This window comes from Oncorhynchus mykiss, chromosome 28 (assembly GCF_057628025.1).
Source record: "Oncorhynchus mykiss isolate SJ-2025 chromosome 28, ASM5762802v1, whole genome shotgun sequence".
NCBI lineage: Eukaryota > Metazoa > Chordata > Actinopteri > Salmoniformes > Salmonidae > Oncorhynchus > Oncorhynchus mykiss.
Genome location: NC_143049.1, coordinates 23,874,060 through 23,891,772, shown reverse-complemented (window position 1 = coordinate 23,891,772; position 17,713 = coordinate 23,874,060). Strand labels below are relative to the sequence as shown.

General features: G+C 43.3%; 1 protein-coding gene across 1 annotated transcript in view; it reads right to left on the bottom strand.

Moving 5' to 3' along the window:
- The window catches only part of lamc1 (laminin, gamma 1), an 80,216-nt gene that overhangs the window by 9,964 nt on the left and 52,539 nt on the right, over positions 1–17,713 (bottom strand). Inside the window, exons 4-18 of the mRNA XM_021589534.3 lie at positions 16,116–16,285; positions 15,292–15,480; positions 11,090–11,207; positions 10,343–10,441; positions 7,521–7,657; positions 7,210–7,329; positions 6,808–6,997; positions 6,488–6,600; positions 5,553–5,774; positions 4,851–5,039; positions 2,447–2,692; positions 2,014–2,167; positions 1,663–1,805; positions 1,207–1,385; positions 821–977 (exon numbers count right to left, since the gene is read on the bottom strand). Of these exons, the coding sequence (XP_021445209.3) occupies positions 821–977; positions 1,207–1,385; positions 1,663–1,805; positions 2,014–2,167; positions 2,447–2,692; positions 4,851–5,039; positions 5,553–5,774; positions 6,488–6,600; positions 6,808–6,997; positions 7,210–7,329; positions 7,521–7,657; positions 10,343–10,441; positions 11,090–11,207; positions 15,292–15,480; positions 16,116–16,285 (2,426 nt within the window). The remainder of the gene's footprint in view (positions 1–820; positions 978–1,206; positions 1,386–1,662; positions 1,806–2,013; positions 2,168–2,446; positions 2,693–4,850; positions 5,040–5,552; positions 5,775–6,487; positions 6,601–6,807; positions 6,998–7,209; positions 7,330–7,520; positions 7,658–10,342; positions 10,442–11,089; positions 11,208–15,291; positions 15,481–16,115; positions 16,286–17,713) is intronic.

Here is a 17,713-nt window from a genome sequence, read left to right as displayed (position 1 = left end):
CGTTCCTGGTGTAACTCAGGCAGTTGTTGTTGCCATCCTGTACCTGTCCCGCAGGTGTGATGTTCGGACGTACCAATTCTGTGCAGGTGTTGTTACACGTGGTCTGCCACTGCGAGGACGATGAGCTGTCCATCCTGTCTCCCTGCAGCGCTGTCTTAGGCGTCTCACAGTATGGACATATGGCAATTTATTGCCGTGGCCACATCTGCAGTCCTCATGCCTCCTTGCAGCATGCCTAAGGCACATTCACTCAGATGAGCAGGGACCCTGGGCATCTTTCTTTTGGTGTTTTTCCAGAGTCAGTAGAAAGGCATCTTTTGTGTCCTAGGTTTTCATAACTGTGATTTTAATTACCGTCTGTAAGCTGTTAGTCTTAATGACCGTTCCACAGGTGCATGTTCATTAATTGTTTATGGTTCATTGAACAAACATAGAAAACAGTGTTTAAACCCTTTTTACGAATTATCTTTGACAGGGTCCTGAAAAAGGGACATTTCATTTTATATATGTACATGTGTGGCCCCGGACACCGGGGTTTAATCTCTGCCTAAATCTTTCAATAAAAACAAAAAACAAACTCAAATTCATGATTCATTTGATCTAATTCTAGTTGACAAGAACAGCATTGTTTCAACCTAGTGACACCGTCAAATTCCCCTCTCGGGACAATAACGTTTGTTTGATTGACCCATTATGTCCTAAAAAATTCATATGATCAATTTAATCTAATGGTTATTGAATAGAACAGCATCTCTTCAAGCAAGCGAGACATTACATGTCAACATCATAAAATCCCCGAAAGGGTCAAGGCCTGCTGCACCTTTGCTGGTCTGAGCCTCGTCCAGTAGGTCCATGATGGATTTTTCTGCCTCCTTCAGTCGGTCCTCAAACGCCTTGTCACTCACAGTCTCTGACATGGAGCCCAGGTTGTCAATCAAAGTCTGCAGGTCATGCAGCTTCTGTCTCTGCTGGTTCACCTACGTAAGAGTAAAACCACAAGGCTTAGAGTGGGTTCCCATGCAGCTGTACAGACATGTTAAGCACACTCAACTTTATTAAATATATATTTTAAAATATTTTATATTTCATATTTGAAGTTTATTGGACAGAGACAGTGGAGAGACCGGAAAGGACGGAGAAGAGATGGTGTGATAGAACTCAACTTTGACAAAATAATCCACTGACGAAAAGACCAAGATTCTTTACCTTGTCTCTGACGAGGGAGTAACAGGACGGACACTGCTGGCAGCCGGGAGTAGAGCGGTTGTAGAAGTAGTTCTCCTCACACATGTCACACCTGGCTCCCACAAAGCCTGGAAGGCACGCACAGCGGCCATCTTCTTTACACTGGGCTGTCGAGGAGCCCTCTGGGTCACAGTCGCACGCTAGAGCAGCAGAAAAATAAAGAGAGATGAGAAACTGGCCAAAATTAAAGAGGCTCTTGAAACATGAGTGTGATTTCAGAGCGGAGGTTGAAAATACATAACAATAAATACAGTTCGACAGTCTTCAGGTTATGACGATATTCTCTTCCCATTAGACCATGTCACAACCTACTCAAGTAATATAGTCACACACAACTGCATGGCTCATTAAGGCGCATTCTCAGAGTTATCATGTTAAAGAGAGATTAGAGTGAGATTTAAAAAAGAGAAAGCGTACGTTTGCAGCCTGACAATCCGAATCCGAAGAAGTTGACCTCACAGCGTTCACAGCGCTGACCGGTGATGCCGGGCTGGCATTCACACTGACCGGAACCGATGTCACACTGACCGTTGGTGGACCCAATAGAATTGCAGTTGCATCTGTCATGATATCAAAGAAGGTAAAGTCACATTACAACTTAGAAACATACCAGCGATCCAAATCCGACAGAGAACGTATTACAGCCCTCTATTTCCAATAAGAAAAAATCAACAGTTGAGGTACAGTGATCAAAATCAGACAGGGAAAAGCTTCATAGACCTCTATTCCTACTAAGAAACACTTGGCAAAGTGGGTACTGTTACTGACTGTTCACAGCCTGTTCCGCTCCGCAGGTTGAAGAAGCCAGGCTGACAGGCACTGCAGTCCCTGTTGGTGACGTGGGGGAAACACTGGCACTGGCCTGTGACCTGTAGACAGCTGGTCTGTCTGTCCACTGTGCCATATGGAGAGCAGGAGCAGGCTGGGGACAGGGGAGACAAGAGAAATCCATGGCTAACACAGCAAGCATCAGTCACCTCTGTATAGTACATCTTATCTGAACTGTACGCACGGTACAATGGAACAGAACACTGTCTATTTGGGGACAGGAGGGGGAAGAGACCCCCATTAACACAGGAGGGGGAAGAGACCCCCGTTACTACCAATAAACACATCAGCCATATCTATCTGTACAGTATGTGGAACGCGAGTATACACACACACTGATCCAAAAGTCATGCTGGTCATTTTCTCGTCTTACCTTTGCACTTGTCGTTGGGGTTGGTGGCCAGCGGGTTTCCATAGAAGCCCTCTTTGCAACGGTCACAGAAGAAGCCGTCTGTGTTGTAGATACACTTGAGGCACTCCCCGGTCTCTCTGTCACAGTTGCCCACAGCGTTGGGGTCGATGTTGTCGCTACACTTACAGGCCCGACAGACCCTCACCTGTCCGTTCTCCCCCAGGGGGTCTCCGAAGAAACCGTCGTCACACAGCTCGCAGCGCTTGCCTGCAGAAAGACGCAATTCATAGTTTGGATTATGTGAATATGAACATACCAACAACTTCTAAACTAAATTAAGAAATAAGTACAGTGCCTTGCGAAAGTATTCGGCCCCCTTGAACTTTGCGACCTTTTGCCACATTTCAGCCTTCAAACATAAAGATATAAAACTGTATTTTTTTTGTGGAGAATCAACAACAAGTGGGACACAATCATGAAGTGGAACGACATTTATTGGATATTTCAAACTTTTTTAACAAATCAAAAACTGAAAAATTGGGCGTGCAAAATTATTCAGCCCCTTTACTTTCAGTGCAGCAAACTCTCTCCAGAAGTTCAGTGAGGATCTCTGAATGATCCAATGTTGACCTAAATGACTAATGATGATAAATACAATCCACCTGTGTGTAATCAAGTCTCCGTATAAATGCACCTGCACTGTGATAGTCTCAGAGGTCCGTTAAAAGCGTAGAGAGCATCATGAAGAACAAGGAACACACCAGGCAGGTCCGAGATACTGTTGTGAAGAAGTTTAAAGCCGGATTTGGATACAAAAAGATTTCCCAAGCTTTAAACATCCCAAGGAGCACTGTGCAAGCGATAATATTGAAATGGAAGGAGTATCAGACCACTGCAAATCTACCAAGACCTGGCCGTCCCTCTAAACTTTCAGCTCATACAAGGAGAAGACTGATCAGAGATGCAGCCAAGAGGCCCATGATCACTCTGGATGAACTGCAGAGATCTACAGCTGAGGTGGGAGACTCTGTCCATAGGACAACAATCAGTCGTATATTGCACAAATCTGGCCTTTATGGAAGAGTGGCAAGAAGAAAGCCATTTCTTAAAGATATCCATAAAAAGTGTCGTTTAAAGTTTGCCACAAGCCACCTGGGAGACACACCAAACATGTGGAAGAAGGTGCTCTGGTCAGATGAAACCAAAATTGAACTTTTTGGCAACAATGCAAAACGTTATGTTTGGCGTAAAAGCAACACAGCTGAACACACCATCCCCACTGTCAAACATGGTGGTGGCAGCATCATGGTTTGGGCCTGCTTTTCTTCAGCAGGGACAGGGAAGATGGTTAAAATTGATGGGAAGATGGATGGAGCCAAATACAGGACCATTCTGGAAGAAAACCTGATGGAGTCTGCAAAAGACCTGAGACTGGGACGGAGATTTGTCTTCCAACAAGACAATGATCCAAAACATAAAGCAAAATCTACAATGGAATGGTTAAAAAATAAACATATCCAGGTGTTAGAATGGCCAAGTCAAAGTCCAGACCTCAATCCAATCGAGAATCTGTGGAAAGAACTGAAAACTGCTGTTCACAAATGCTCTCCATCCAACCTCACTGAGCTCGAGCTGTTTTGCAAGGAGGAATGGGAAAAAATGTCAGTCTCTCGATGTGCAAAACTGATAGAGACATACCCCAAGCGACTTACAGCTGTAATTGCAGCAAAAGGTGGCGCTACAAAGTATTAACTTAAGGGGGCTGAATAATTTTGCACGCCCAATTTTTCAGTTTTTGATTTGTTAAAAAAGTTTGAAATATCCAATAAATGTCGTTCCACTTCATGATTGTGTCCCACTTGTTGTTGATTCTTCACAAAAAAATACAGTTTTATATCTTTATGTTTGAAGCCTGAAATGTGGCAAAAGGTCGCAAAGTTCAAGGGGGCCGAATACTTTCGCAAGGCACTGTACATACAATACACAATTTGGAAATATTATTTATGTTTTTAACTGTGTATTTTAATATTTTGTGAATTAATAGTAAATAATTAAAGTTGATTTATTTTACCTTTATTTAACTAGGCAAGTCAGTTAAGAACAAATTATTATTTTCAATGACAGCCTAGGAACAGTGGGTTAACTGCCTGTTCAGGGGCAGAACGACAGATGCGTACCGTGTCAGCTCGGGGATTTGAACTTGCAACCTTTCGGTTACTAGTCCAACACTAACCACTAGGCTACCCTGCCGACCCAAAATATTTTTAAAGACTTTCAAAACAATCTACAGAGTACTCCAACCAGTTCTAATTACTTGTGGTTCTATGTATCGACAAAGTCGGTTGTCTAAAGTCTATTGTCTGTCTCAATACCAGATTATTTATATATTTAATAAAAAAGTGTACAGCAAATCATTTATTATTACCTGTGGTTCCAGTAGGACAGTTGGTGCAGACAACCTCCTTTGTCTTGGGCACAACAGCACAAGTGGATCCTCCGGGGCAGGGGCAGGGCTTGCAGTCGCTGGAACTCCCCACAGTGGAGTCTCCATAGTAACCGTCTTTACATCTCTCACAACTGAGCCCAGCTGTGTTGTGTAGGCAGTCACACATCCCTTCAAACAGACGTGTCGAAAACACACACGTCATGCCTCTAGCCGCCACCAGAGGGGAGTCTAAGATGAGTTTAAAGGGCCCCACTATTTTTCCATCCAGACACCTCTTTAGAGTAGATGAGGAAAGAGTAGCCTGCCTATCAGTCATGTTTGAAACCATTGGGCACACAGATAAATCTCTTTATAGCAGTGGGTTATTACTGGATGACAGTGTGATCTGTTACTCTCTGTTCTGTTCCACTGTACTATAAAGGGGACATTTAATGTTGAACCCCCCGCAGTTCCAAACACAGACACAATTCGCCAAGCAGATACAAATACAGTCACAGGTGCCCAAGTCTACTGCATGACTCCTGTCTGGGACATTTACCCAACCAGTCATGTGGTGATTGAGGACTTGTCTCTATCCTCTAGTCCTCTGGGCTTTATCATTTCCTTATGGGCCCGGCTCTAAAGTAGTGCACTACATAGGGACCATTTGGGACTCACCCCTGTCATTGCCATCTCACTGACCTGTGTCGGGGTTGCACATGTCACTGTGTCCGTTACAGTTGCAGGAGTCACAGGAACTGAAGGGCCCCAGGTCTGGTCTGCTCCTCCTGTATCTCAGGGCGCAGCTCTCACAGTGCTGTCCCACGTAGCCTTGAGGGCAGGTACACTTCTCTACCCAGCGAGCTGGGCTCCCGGGACCTTTCTTCGCCGTGATAAGCTTCACATCGTCAAGGTAACCAGCACCTGGGGAGCCATGAGCGCTGATTAGATCATATGCGTATCTTGTCTTAAGAAAGACCACTAGGCTGAAACGGTGACCAAAGTGCCTTGCCTACCGTCGTGAACATGGAATCAAAGATACAGACCACCAACATTCTTGTCTCCCAGCTTTTCATTTTTAATGCATTGATTAGGCCTCACTGGTCATGTCTAAAGTAATGGGGTAACTGAATATTAATATATGGCTTTGTTCTTAGATTTATGTGGATATTTGTTCTGAGAGGATCTGATGACTTCAATAACAGGGTAAATCACCACCTCGTTGTGTCATTAGGGGAAATGAGAAGTATTCAGCCACAACCTGCGCACTAATATAATGACTAGACTGGAGTTCCAACATCCTCTCCATGATGTCCTCAGAACTGATAAAAGGATATGAAATTCAAGCTTATCAGTTCGCTAGACCGAACTAACTTGCCGCTTGTCATGGTCCAATCCGACAGATACTACTGTAGTCCTACGCCCATATTCATAAAGCGCCTCTAAGTAGCAGTGCTGACCTAGGATCCGTTTTTTTGTGTGTTTTAGATCATAATATATAAGATTATATGGACAGGGGAAACATGATCATAGATCAGTAGTCCTGCTCGAAGATCCTTTATGAATACAGGCCCTGAAGCAGGATATATGCATGGGTTACATAGTGAAATGGGGTGAGTGGAAGAGTGAGTGCACACTTCTCTCGCTGTAGGTGCCACGGATCTTGATGGACGTCAGATTGTGCAGAAGCTTCTGGAACTCTGAGTGAGTGAGGGTGGGCCTCCAGGGATAGTCTGTGCTGTCGTGGAGCCTGACAGAAGAAAAAAAACAGTTAGTGGGGCATTCACAACATCAGATAACGTACGACAACTTTATGCGTTTGCTTTCTATGTGACAATTTCTAAATTATGTTATTACAACAGAATATGCAGTAAAAAGCCAACTTCAAATGATGAACTTTTGTTATGCTGGTATTCTATACACATCTCTGGGTTACGTCTGTATGATTTCTACACACCTGAACACAAACGTCTGCATGTTCTCTCCGGGATAGGCATTTCCCTGAGCAATGAGAGGCACAGCCACTCTGAGACCAGCCCCCTCCAGAACCACATCCTCGGCTGAGAGACGTGTGTCTCTCCTGTCCACCCGGAAGTTCAGGGTGAGGTTCTGGCCGTAGCTCAGCAGCTGATTGCCCAGGAACCGCTCTATAGTAATGACATAACAAAAAATACTTGTTAGGATCACTTCAACAATGTTGCCACATTTTAGATAAGACACCATCTCCCATAGGTCTTTGGGGCAATCACATGGTTTCCCCATAGGCTCACTTAAATGAAGTCCTCAAAAAAATAAATAAACACATTTAAATGCATTTTTCACAATAAAAGTTGTTGAGTTAGTGTCAGTCACAGAGTACCTGGAGCCACAAAGTACATTGGGAAGTAGTCATCGGAGATGAGGGAGATCTCCCCACCAGTGGACCACTGGACTGAAACACTGGAGCTGTCACGCTGCTGGCCTGTCCACTGCTCATCATCTAGGAACAGGTTTCAAATGTGTTACATTCAATTCTATCAAATAACTTTACATCACAAATATCTGTTCCAAAACTTAACAGTGATATTTGCATACTTCTGGAATATTTCTAGAAACTTCCTCCAGCGTAATAAATTATAGGCCTTGTCCGAGCCAGAACGGCCCATAATGAAAAGGTGTGTATGGGCTCACCTCGGTTGAAGGTGGAGGAGACTGTGTCAATGCTGTAGCCTTCAGCGCTCTCACAGACAGAGGAATGCTGGAAGCAGAAGCACGGAGTGCAACCCTGAGGGTTCTGCGGGTCCATGTTGAAGTAGCCCAGCTTACACCTAAAATAAACCACAGCCTTTTAATTGCAACGTCCATAAAAAATGATATGCGCAATGGGTAAGTCTAAATCTGCAAATAGATAGTCAACATATAGTCAATCGATTTCATAAAAAGTTGCCAGTACAAAACTGAGGTAAAATTAGGCTTTAGGATTGGATACAGTGCCTTCAGAAAGTATTCACACCCCTTGACCTTTTCTACATTTTGTTGTGTTACAGCCTGAATTTAAAATGGATTAAATTGAGATTCTGTGTCACTGGCCTACACACAATACCCCATAATGTCAAAGTAGATTTTTTATTTTTACAAATGAAAAGCTGAAATGTCTTGCGTCAATAAGTATTCATCCCTTTAAGTTCAGGAGTAAAAATGTGCTTAACAAGTCACATAATAAGTTGCATGGACTCACTGTGTGCAATAATTGTTAACATGATTTCTGAATGACTACCTCATCTCTGTACCCCACATACAGATAATTGTAAGGTCCCTCAGTCGAGCAGTGCATTTCAACACAGATTCAACCCCAAAGACCAGGGAGGTTTTGCAATACCTCACAACGAGCACCTATTGGTAGACGGCTAAAAATGTAAAAAGCAGACATTGAATATCTCTTTAAGCATGGTGCAGTTATTAATTACACTTTGGATGGTGTATTAATACACCCAGTCACCACAAAGATAGACATCCTTCCTAACTCAGTTGCTGGAGAGAAAGGAAACAACTCAGGGATTTCACCATGAGGTCAACGGTAACTTTAAAACAGTTACAGAGTTTAATGGCTGTGATAGGAAAAAAAATGAGGATGGCGCAACAATATTGTAGTTATACGACAATACTAACCTAATTGACAGAGTGAAAAGGAAGCATGTACACAATAAAATATTCCAAAACATTAATCCTGTTTGCAACAAGGCACCAAAGTAATACTGCAAAGAAATGTGGCAAAGCAATTAACTTTTTGTCCTGAAACAAAGTTATGTTTGGGGAAAATCCAATACAACACATTACTGAGTACCACTCTCCATATTTTCAAGCATAGTGGTGGCTGCATCATGTCATGGTTATGCTTGTAATCGTTAAGGACTAGAGAGTTTTCGGGATAAAAAAATAAACTGAATGGAGCTAAGAACAGGCAGAATCCCAGAGGAAAACCTAGTTCATTCTGCTTTCCACCAGACACTGGGAGATAAATTCACCTTTCAGCCGGACAATAACCTAAAACACAAGGCCAAATCCACACTGGAGTTGCTTACCAAAACACAATGTTCCCGAGTGGCCGAGTTACAGTTTTGACTTAAATGTACTTGAAAATCTATGGCAAGACTTAAAAATGTCTGTTTAGCAACAATCAACACCCAACTTGACAGAGCTTGAAGAATAAAAAATAAAAAACATTTGCAAATATTGTACAATCCAGGTGTGAAATGCTCACCGAGACTTACCCAGAAAGACTCACAGGTGTAATCGCTACCAAAGGTAGCGTGTATTAATAACATGTATTGACTCAGTCAGGGGTGTGCATACTTATGTAGCCAAGGGGTATGAATACTTAAAGCACTGTATGTGAAACTATTGACATTCAGTTTGAGACATAGCTTATATTCTATAATGAGTCCTACATTGCCTTTTGAGTCCTCATATCATATGGGTATACATTTCAACAGAGATTAAAATACGTTGACAGTTTAATCGAATGACAGCCAGAGAGAATGACAATTTATTAGACTGTGAAACTGCTGTCGTCTAAAAGGCAGACAGACAAACACCGGTCTGTAATTTCAGTCTCTTGTTGTGAGTGACCATGCAGCATCTGCCAAATGGCATCCTATTCCTTATATGGTGCACTACTTTTGACCAGGCCACATTATAGGGAATAGGGTGCTATTTGGGACAAATATACTCATTATTATTATTATTCATTCCATCTGTGGCCCAGCTGGGTGGCTGGGAGGAATGTGTCACCCACTAGCATCTGTGGAGCTGGGGCTGTGGAGGGGAAAGGTGCTGTTTTTGGGGGTGGGAGATCTGGGGTAGAGGGGTGAGAGGGGGTTAGGTGGTGGCCATTGCACAAAGGCAGAGAGAAGAGTGTTCCAGGCAGCAAACAAGCCAGCGGTGACTGGCTGGGTGACTGGGCTTGGGAGAAGCCATAGAAGGCCTGGCTGCCAGTCTGTCTCAGTGGGGAGGGGTGAGCTATCTATGGGCTATTTTCTCCTTCGCTGCTAGGGGAACCATGTGGCCGGTCTAATTCCATTTTTGCACACATACAGAGCATTCTTTCACTGAGAGAGGGGTACTCTCCTGTGTTTCTGTGTGTCAGGGGCTGCTTTTAAACATTTGTAGTTCAACATAAGGATGTGATAACAGAAGAGGAGCTGAAATGCTGCAAAGCAAAGTACCTTTAAAACAGTTTACCTCCCCAATGAACAATTCCCGTAAACTGTGTTGCACGAGCCGAATGGAGCCAACTCGTATCTCACTGCCTAAGTGACAGTCTTTCGTAACCCTGTGTCACTCTAAACCCATAACTATTCCCAGACAAAAATACATCCCTAACTGAAAACACACCTTGTTAGAGTATCTTTTTGGTATAAGGAAATCATGTTTGTGTGTGTGCTGTCTTTGTTGTGTGTGTGTCTGTGTAATGAATCCCTGTGGCGGAGGGAGCGAGTAGGTCTGACGCTGACCTGTCACAGCTGAAGCCCTCCACGTTGTCCTTGCACTGGCAACGGCCTGTCTGGACATCACACTCCTGTGTGCTTCCGGAAGGGTTACAGGAGCAAGGTCTGGATAGCAGAGGGACGATGGAGGGGAGAGGGGAAGAACAGTATGGGTCAGACAGCCACCATCTAAAGCAGACCTGCTGCGAGCATGTTTATTCCCTTAAATAAAGTAAAAGGACAATTACTGGCCTGGCGCAGAACTCTAAACTGCATCCAAAATGGATTCCTATTCCCTCTATAGTGCACTACGTATGAACAGGGCCCTGGTCAAAGGTAGTGTGCTATATTGGGAGTAGGGTCCCGAGTGGCGCAGCGGTCGAAGGCACTGCATCTCAGTGCAAGAGGCACTGAACCCTACAGTCCCGGGTTCGAATCCAGGTTGTTACACATCCGGCTGTGATAGGGCGGCACACAATTGGCCCAGCGTCATCCAGGTTTGGTTGGGGTAGGCCGTCATTGTAAATAAGAATTTGTTCTTAACTGACTTGCCAAGTTCAATAAATGTTACATAATTTTTTTACATTTGGGATACACCCTAAAATTGACGGGCTCCATCTCACTCCCAAATAAACACATGATGCGCAAACGATAAATACATTAGAAGGAACCATAATAAAACGTTAAGATTGTTTGATCTGGAGCAGTAAAAAGATAAATATGACATGCTGAGTGGCTGGTAACACTGATTGGCTTGTTAGTGCTGGTTTTTACCTGCAGCCTGCTTCGGTCAACGTGTGAAAGCCAGGTTGGCAGCGGTCACACTTGTCCCCCATCACACCGGGTTTACAGCTGCAGCGTCCTGTTTTGTCACACTGAGTAGCCAGAGAGCCTGGCAGTAGAGGAAATAGAAGCACAGATCAACCTCAGTTCATCATTTCAGCACACTGCCACACACAGAGATCGACCGATTAGGATTTTTCAACGCCGATACCGATTATTGGAAGACCAAAAAAAAGCCGGTACCGATTAAATTGGCCGATTTTTATATAGATTTGTAATAATGACAATTACAACAATACTGAATGAACAATGAACCCTCTTATTTTAACTTAACATAATACAGTGCCTTGCGAAAGTATTCGGCCCCCTTGGACTTTGCGACCTTTTGCCACATTTCAGGCTTCAAACATAAAGATATAAAACTGTATTTTTTTGTGAAGAATCAACAACAAGTGGGACACAATCATGAAGTGGAACGACATTTATTGGATATTTCAAACTTTTTTAACAAATCAAAAACTGAAAAATTGGGCGTGCAAAATTATTCAGCCCCCTTAAGTTAATACTTTGTAGCGCCACCTTTTGCTGCGATTACAGCTGTAAGTCGCTTGGGGTATGTCTCTATCAGTTTTGCACATCGAGAGACTGAAATTTTTTCCCATTCCTCCTTGCAAAACAGCTCGAGCTCAGTGAGGTTGGATGGAGAGCATTTGTGAACAGCAGTTTTCAGTTCTTTCCACAGATTCTCGATTGGATTCAGGTCTGGACTTTGACTTGGCCATTGTAACACCTGGATATGTTTATTTTTGAACCATTCCATTGTAGATTTTGCTTTATGTTTTGGATCATTGTCTTGTTGGAAGACAAATCTCCGTCCCAGTCTCAGGTCTTTTGCAGACTCCATCAGGTTTTCTTCCAGAATGGTCCTGTATTTGGCTCCATCCATCTTCCCATCAATTTTAACCATCTTCCCTGTCCCTGCTGAAGAAAAGCAGGCCCAAACCATGATGCTGCCACCACCATGTTTAACAGTGGGGATGGTGTGTTCAGCTGTGTTTCTTTTACAAAAAACATAACGTTTTGCATTGTTGACAAAAAGTTATATTTTGGTTTCATCTGACCAGAGCACCTTCTTCCACATGTTTGGTGTGTCTCCCAGGTGGCTTGTGGCAAACTTTAAACAACACTTTTTATGGATATCTTTAAGAAATGGCTTTCTTCTTGCCACTCTTCCATAAAGGCCAGATTTGTGCAATATACGACTGATTGTTGTCCTATGGACAGAGTCTCCCACCTCAGCTGTAGATCTCTGCAGTTCATCCAGAGTGATCATGGGCCTCTTGGCTGCATCTCTGATCAGTCTTCTCCTTGTATGAGCTGAAAGTTTAGAGGGACGGCCAGGTCTTGGTAGATTTGCAGTGGTCTGATACTCCTTCCATTTCAGTATTATTGCTTGCACAGTGCTCATTGGGATGTTTAAAGCTTGGGAAATCTTTTTGTATCCAAATCCGGCTTTAAACTTCTTCACAACAGTATCTCGGACCTGCCTGGTGTGTTCCTTGTTCTTCATGATGCTCTCTGCGCTTTTGACGGACCTCTGAGACTATCACAGTGATACGGAGACTTGATTACACACAGGTGGATTGTATTTATCATCATTAGTCATTTAGGTCAACATTGGATCATTCAGAGATCCTCACTGAACTTCTGGAGAGAGTTTGCTGCACTGAAAGTAAAGGGGCTGAATAATTTTGCACGCCCAATTTTTCAGTTTTTGATTTGTTAAAAAAGTTTGAAATATTCAATAAATGTCGTTCCACTTCATGATTGTGTCCCACTTGTTGTTGATTCTTCACAAAAAAATACAGTTTTATATCTTTATGTTTGAAGCCTGAAATGTGGCAAAAGGTCGCAAAGTTCAAGGGGGGCGAATACTTTCGCAAGGCACTGTACACTGCTCAAAAAAAATAAAGGGAACACTAAAATAACACATCCTAGATCTGAATGAATTTTGGCATGGAGGGCGGTTTGAGGATCTTATCTCAGTACCTAATGGCAGTCAGGCAACCTCTGGCGAGCACATGGAGGGCGGTTTGGCGGTGGGTCAGTCATGGTGTGGGGTGGCATTTCTTTGGGGGGCCGCACAGCTCTCCATGTGCTCGCCAGAGGTAGCCTGACTGCCATTAGGTTCCAGGATGAGATAATCAGACCCCTTGTGAGACCATATGCTGGTGCGTTTGGCCCTGGGTTCCTCCTAATGCAAGACAATGCTAGACCTCATGTGGCTGGAGTGTGCCAGCAGTTCCTGCAAGAGGAAGGTATTGATGCTATGGACTGGCCCGCCCATTCCCCAGACCTGAATCCAATTGAGCACATCTGGGACATCATGTCTCGCTCCATCCACCAACGCCACGTTGCACCACACTGTCCAGGAGTTGGCGGATGTTTTAGTCCAGGTCTGGGAGGAGATCCCTCAGGAGACCATCCGCCACCTCATTAGGAGCATGCCCAGACGTTGTCGGGAGGTCATACAGGCACGTGGAGGCCACACACACTACTGAGCCTCATTTTGACTTGTTTTAAGGACATTACATCAAAGTTGGATCAGCCTGTAGTGTGGTTGTCCACTTTAATTTTGAGTGTGACTCCAAATCCAGACCTCCATGGGTTGATAAATTTGATTACCATTGATCATTTTTGTGTGATTTTGTTGTCAGCACATTCAACTATGTAAAGAAAAAAGGATTTAATAAGAATATTTCATTCATTCAGATCTAGGATGTGTTATTTTAGTGTTCCCTTTCCTTTATTTTTTTGAGCAGTGTATAATAACACAGAAATACGAGCCTTAGGTCATTATTATGGTCAAATCCTGAAACTATCATTTCGAAAACAAAATGTTTATTAATTCAATGAAATACAGAACCCTTACGTATTTTGTCGAACGAGCGGCAACCCTAAGTCTAAATATTGCTGTTACAAAGCACAACCTTCAATGTTAAGTGATAATTATGTAAGACTCTGTCTAATTAATTTCTTTCTTAGGAAGAAAACACAGTTTGCAATGAGCCAGGCGGCCCAAACTGTTGCATATACCCTGACTCTGCTTGCACTGAACGCAAGAGAAGTGACAATTTCCCTAGTTAATATTACCAGCTAACATGCATTTATTTTAACTAAATATGCAGGTTTAAAATAATATACTTCTGTGTACTGATTTTAAGAAAGGCATTGATGTCTATGGTTCGGTACATTTGTGAAATTAATGTGCCTTTTTGCAAATGCGCTTTTGTTAAATCACCAGTTTGGCAAAGTTGAAGTAGGCTGTGATTCAATGATAAATTAACAGGCACCGCATAGATTATATGCAACGCAGGACAAGCTAGTTAACCTAGTAATATCATAAACAATGTGTAGTTAACTAGTGATTATGTGAAGACTGATAGTTTTTTTTATAAGATAATCGGCCATGCCGATTAATTGGTTGACCTCTTAACACACATGCAGACAATCATGTTAAGAGCACAGGTAATTCACTCGACATGCGGACAGTCTTGTTCTAATAACCCGTATTGGCAGCTAAAGCAGTATCGATGTCACATGCGTTCTGCAGTGGTTTTCATTAGGTTACACATTGCACAATAAGGGTAGCATATGAGGTTACAGAGCAGAGGATGTATGAAAACGCTGTTATTTTTCATCCTATAGCTTCTTTTTAAATAGTGAGTCAACATGTTCTCCAGGTCTTTTATTTCCATTACTGATCAAAAATGATCACCCTCTCTTTTGTCTCTCTGCAGCAGACATACAGTAAATGGAGCAATATGTTTGGAACATCAAATTACAATAAAATGTCAGTATCAAATCGCAACACATATTGTATCGGCACCCAAGTATCATATTGTGAGGTCCCTTGCAATTCCCAGCCCTAATTAAGACTTAGTCGCTGAATCCCATAAAACAGCACCAAGGGCAGCCCCTTCACAACAAAGCCTGGCTTCATACTGGACTTATCCTTTAACCCCAATAGAAACAGTACATCTGCATCCCAAATGGCACCCTATTCCCTATGTAGTGCACAACTTTTGACCAGGGCCTATAGCCCTCTGGTCAAAAGTAGTACACTATGTAGGGAATAGAGTGCCATTTTGGATGCACATAAGGATTTATTGGTATAGACTCCAGACACTTACCTACTGGGTTGCAGCTGCAGGGCAGGCAGCGGGTGCCAGATGTGTCTCTGTAGTAGTTGTCCAGGCAGCGCTCACAGTTGGGCCCGCCTGTGTAGTCGGCACAGTTGCGGCAGTGTCCTCCGTGGCCGGTGGCACGGTAGAGCTCAGGGTCGAAGTAGCACTCTGCACTCTTGCCATTACAGTTGCACGCTGGGACCACCAGAAAAAGTAGCCATTCGTTTTTGTGTGCGTGAGATCAATATATGTGTTTATTAGGGAGGAAGCAGTAGAATTTAAACTGACGGATTTCAGAGTGGGAAAAGCACATTTTACATACCAGGCTTTGGTAAACAAGCCATCAGTTTACCCCATAACGTTTTAGGGACAATGTATGATCGGTTCAAAGTATATGTGAGAGGTGGTGGTAGAAACACATATGGAAATTCAATATCATACTGAATCTTCCCTGCATTAAAGGGTGGGGCATTTCATTTGGCACATATCAGGCGTACTTTCCCCTAAATGGCAGATTATGTGGCCTGAAGCAGATTGAGGTGGGTGTGGAAGTGGGTGTGAGAAGTGTGGTGTGGACTGTTCTGAACCTGATTAGTTATGCATTTGCAGTATGATATGAATGTCTGCCTGGCCTGCCTAGAAACAGGAAGGATCTCTTGCTATGGGATTTACGCAGATACTCATCTCTTGGGTTGTGTCCCAAATAGTATCCTAGTCCCCATGTAGTGCACTACTTTTGACCAGGGCCCCTGACTAGGGTCCAGAGCTCTGGTCAAAAGTGGTGCACTATATAGGGAATAGGGTACGATTTGGGGTGGCAGGGGACTTACGCAGACACTCGTTAGGGTTATTGGCTGTAGCTCTCCTCCAGGGACGGTCGTTGTAGAACGGCTTGCACACATTGCAGTCATCGCCCTCCGTGTTGTGCTTGCAGTTGCAAACCGGCTTGCCGAAACCGTTATTTTTTGCACACTCACTCGCATGGCCATTGCACTTGCACCTGGAACAGCAGAGAACAGTGGAGTCTGTCATCGTGAGAGTTACAATGCACAATTCAAACATCTGGGCCATATTCACAAAGCCTCTCTGAGGAGGATCAAGTTCCCGCTGTCTATGTCATCTTATTCATTATGATGTAAACGGCAAAACTGATCCTAGATCAGCACTTCTACTCTGAGAAGCTTTATGAATATGGTCTCTGACCAGTGGTCTTTTGCACTGGTCTTAGAGGACCTGACTGTAAATATCAAATGGGACTCAGTTATTTATTAACCTAACAGACTTAATTACTTGGTTAAACAGTCTAACACTCCAACCATATGGTATATCAACTGCATTGATTTTCATCGCAATCATATCAGTCACCTTTGTATGCAAGCTTTTTAAGTGGGTGACCTGTTATCACATGATAGTAGCATGATTATATTTACAGTCATCTACAAATAGGTGTTCATCTATCTACATTTGACCGATAGCAGAAACTTGGACGTCAACGTGGACTCCATCTAACACACCACTATTTGTAGCCTACATCTTGTTCGTTTGAAAGTCATAACTCAAAGTACGTGTTGTTAGGAATCACAAAAACACTTCAAAATAATTTGACTTAATGATCCATCAACAAATACATTCCTATTACACCTTTAGCCAAATCAATTTCAGCACTGGGAGAGTTTTATTTAGACTGATAACTCCATTGGGTTTGCCCAATGCTGAAGGGCTGAACATTCTCCACCTGAGACACCTCGAAAGAGCCCTTCCGAACAAGAGAAGACTTGCATGGCAGCAATCTTTGGGTATTGTTTCAAGTTTTCCTTGGCAGCGAAGTGTGGAAAAATTGACAACAGGAAGGAAGACACTATAGCATTAGAGGCCTATTAAACAGAAAAGGCTGTTTATCTTAAAAAAAAAAAAAAAGCAAGCAAACCTCCCTCACTGTCTTTTCCATTTTGTAATACCTGTACTATGAGTTAGATCCAGTTACCACTCAGAATATATAGGCTCGCTGGTAGATGTGCTGACATGGCTGACCAGTGAGTAGACCAGGTAGAGTAGGCCTACTACACCAGAGCTTGGACTGGCCTGGTCTTTGGACTCAACTCTGTCGTCATGTCGGGGCCCGCCCCATTCCGGCGTCCGTGGACTATAATCCAGCACAACCAGGCAGGAATGCCAACAACGTGGCTGTGTAATGAAAATCTGCTCTATATTTCAAAACAGATTAAGGTGAAAAGACACTGCAGCGGCAAGGGGTAAGTTTAACACGTGTCAGAATCCCCTCTTCTCTTCTGGCTTTTCAGTTCAAAACTAGGGAGGGATAGTTTTGGGGGATTCTTGGTTGAGCCACTGAGAATGAACCCACACAAAAGTAAAAATGGGGCCAGATATGAACTTGATCAAAAGTCATCAGACTATGCTACTTTAGATG